General features: G+C 44.9%; 1 protein-coding gene across 1 annotated transcript; it reads right to left on the bottom strand.

Moving 5' to 3' along the window:
• Positions 1-1,625: 1,625 nt before the first annotated feature.
• LOC129685992 (olfactory receptor 1L4) lies at positions 1,626-2,570 on the bottom strand. The gene has a single exon (XM_055619564.1). It carries the CDS (start codon positions 2,568-2,570, stop codon positions 1,626-1,628), a length of 945 nt encoding a protein of 314 aa, XP_055475539.1.
• Between the last annotated feature and the right edge of the window lie 277 nt (positions 2,571-2,847).

A 2,847-nucleotide genomic window follows, 5' to 3' on the forward strand; every position in this document is an offset into this window, starting at 1 on the left:
AACACTAATGGACAGGAGGTTGTACTTATACATTTATGTGAACATGTATATAACAATAATAAATAGAAAGAGACCATGAATTTGAAAGGGAGTGAAGAAGAGATATGAGAAGTGTTGGAAGGAAGAAATGGAGAAAGGAAATGGTGGAATTATATATTAATTTGAAAAAATGTTAAAAATAAAAATACTTTGAATGAGGAAAAAACATAATGGGATTTAATAGTAATAAAAATAAAAACTATATTCTCTTTCAAAGTATCCCTGAGATATCTTTCTTTCAAACATGCTTACAGTCTATTTTGTTAAGTTGTATAACAATGTTTAGAAAATACATTGTAATCATATTGCTATGTTGGGGTTACATGAAATTAAATATTTATTAAGCAAAGTGGGTTGTTTGTACAAAATAGAATGTGGAATATCTGTCTACTTATCTGAATTTTCTCAGTTGAATTCTATATATTGCTTAACTTGATGATTATACTGTAACTTTTACTTTTACTCCTGGATACTTTTAACAATTTTAGAGTAGATCGCAACTATATTTTTGTTTAAAGAGTTACTTCTTTGTATGGAAATTGTGCGCATTCCATCAATGTGTAAAATAAGTACAGAAATAACATGTAAGCGTGCTAGAAGAGCGAAAGCAAACAAATGTACGCAGAAACGTGCTCAAGGAGCTTCGTTTCTATGTTGGTAACTAAAAATTGCTCAAGAATGTGGAAAAGGTGGAGCACATTACTGTTTACCACAGAACGTGAACTCCTCGGGCTTCTGACTCAGGAGCAGCCTCTAGTTTCCCTCGTCTCCTGTGTTGTACAACGTGAATCCCTCATGGCCTCCCGCTCCGTGATATTTGTCATAAACAGTTCATTAGGAAATGTCCACTCCGTCCCGGAACAGTGCAGAGGTGGGAAGGCGTAGCTTAAACTGCTAAAGTATTGATAAGGGACTGATGAACCCTCAGTGGAAGTTGTCACTAAGTGTTCATGTCACAAAGTTAGGACTGTGATACGGCAAGCTCTTCTGGATACATTATTTCAAGAAAGAAAGGGCAAGTGCAGAACAGAGAAGCTGGCATGGCCGTAGAGGAAGATTTAAGTAGGTGAAAGAGAGTGTTGTCTCTTTGAATGTTCACAATGCAAATAGAGAATATAGAATTCATGAAGAAAAAAATTAAGTTAAAATCACTTTGAAAATATACAGCAGTATCTCAGGGAAGAGCCTCATGGCGGGGACTGACATCACAGCACAGACGCTCCCGTGTCCCTCCTCCTCCACTGTTCCGTTCGCCCATTGACGGTGTCGTCATTCTGGATTTACGCTGCATAGATGACTGGATGTGCTTACCTTTAACTTCTGTTCTGTTCTTTTTCCAAACTTAACTAGCCTGTATTTCGAGCATCCAGACAATGAAGGCATCCAATTTACTGTCATTCAAAGTAATGCTACATACACTATGTAACTGCATAGTCATATTTGCATTGATCTAATTCTTATTTAACAAGGGGTAAGTCTGCGTAGAAGCACCACTAATAAAACTTGAAGGAAGGGTGGGATAAATGAGACTACATTGGTTTAGAAATAGCACTATTATCGACATGCCAATTAACCCAGACCTTCCGTTACTCAACTTGGGGTGAAGCTCTCCATCTAAACCCCCTTTTTAGGGCTCCTTTGACCTCTTTGTTACGAAGACTATAGATAAAAGGGTTCAAGGTCGGTGTGACCACTGCATAGACCACACTGGCCATGCGGTCATAGTGAGCTGAGTAGGAGGATGATGGCCGGAAGTAGACAGAGAGGACTGAGCCAAAGAAAAGCGACACCACCACCAAGTGGGCCCCACAGGTGGAGAATGCACGACGCCGGCCTCCTGTGGTCCGCACTCTGAGCACTGCCACAAGGATGCATGTATAGGAGAGGGATACGAGGAGCAGAGGAGTCAGCACCATTGCCAGGCCCTCCGAGAAGATGGCAGTCTCTGCAGCTGACGTGTCAGAGGTCGCCAAGCTCAGCATCACGGTCATGTCACAAAAAAAGTGTCGCACTGGGGCGCACCGCGGGTAGGAGAGCGCGGAGATGAGCAGTGTGTGCAGCAGCGAGTGCAGATGGGCCACAGCCCAGGACGCGGCCACCAGCGCAAGGCAGCGCCAAGGCGTCATGACTGCACCGTAGCGCAGCGGCCAGCACACGGCCACCGCGCGGTCGTAGGACATGGCTGCCAAGAGGTAGCTCTCAGTGATGCCCAGCGCTACAAAGAAGTACATCTGGGCAAAGCAAGCCTGGAAGGACACAGCCTGGCCAGGGTGGAGCAGGGTGGCAAGCAGTCTGGGGACAGTGACTGTGGTAAAGCAGACATCCACGAGGCTCAGGTGACCCAGGAAGTAATACATGGGCGCGCACAGAGCCCCGTCGGACCTCACCAGCACCACCATGCTCAGGTTTCCCAGGGCATTGAGCAGGTAGACGCTAAGGAAAAGCAGAAACAGCAGCGGATGGGCATCTGTGCCATCCACCAAGCCAAGGAGCTGGAACTGGGGTTGGTATGTGAGGTTGGTCACAGCCATGGAGGTCAGGTACCTGTGGGAATGCTGAAGGGAAAGATGCAAGAGGAAACCTAAGTTCTAGGAACCTCTACTAGATTTCCTAGACCTCCAGGCACCATATATAATTTTAAAATTAAAGACAGTACTTGAGATCTATTTTCTATTTTGCCTGCATGTTTGTCTGCACCACGTGCATGCCTGGGGATCCAGGAGACCTCTCATCCCCTGAACTTGGAGTTGCAGATGATTCTGAGCTGCCGTATGGGTTCCCGGAACTGAGCCATGGTCCTCTGCAAGT

This window comes from Psammomys obesus, unplaced genomic scaffold, assembly GCF_907164565.1.
Source record: "Psammomys obesus unplaced genomic scaffold, mPsaObe1.curated_primary_1811, whole genome shotgun sequence".
Lineage (NCBI taxonomy): Eukaryota > Metazoa > Chordata > Mammalia > Rodentia > Muridae > Psammomys > Psammomys obesus.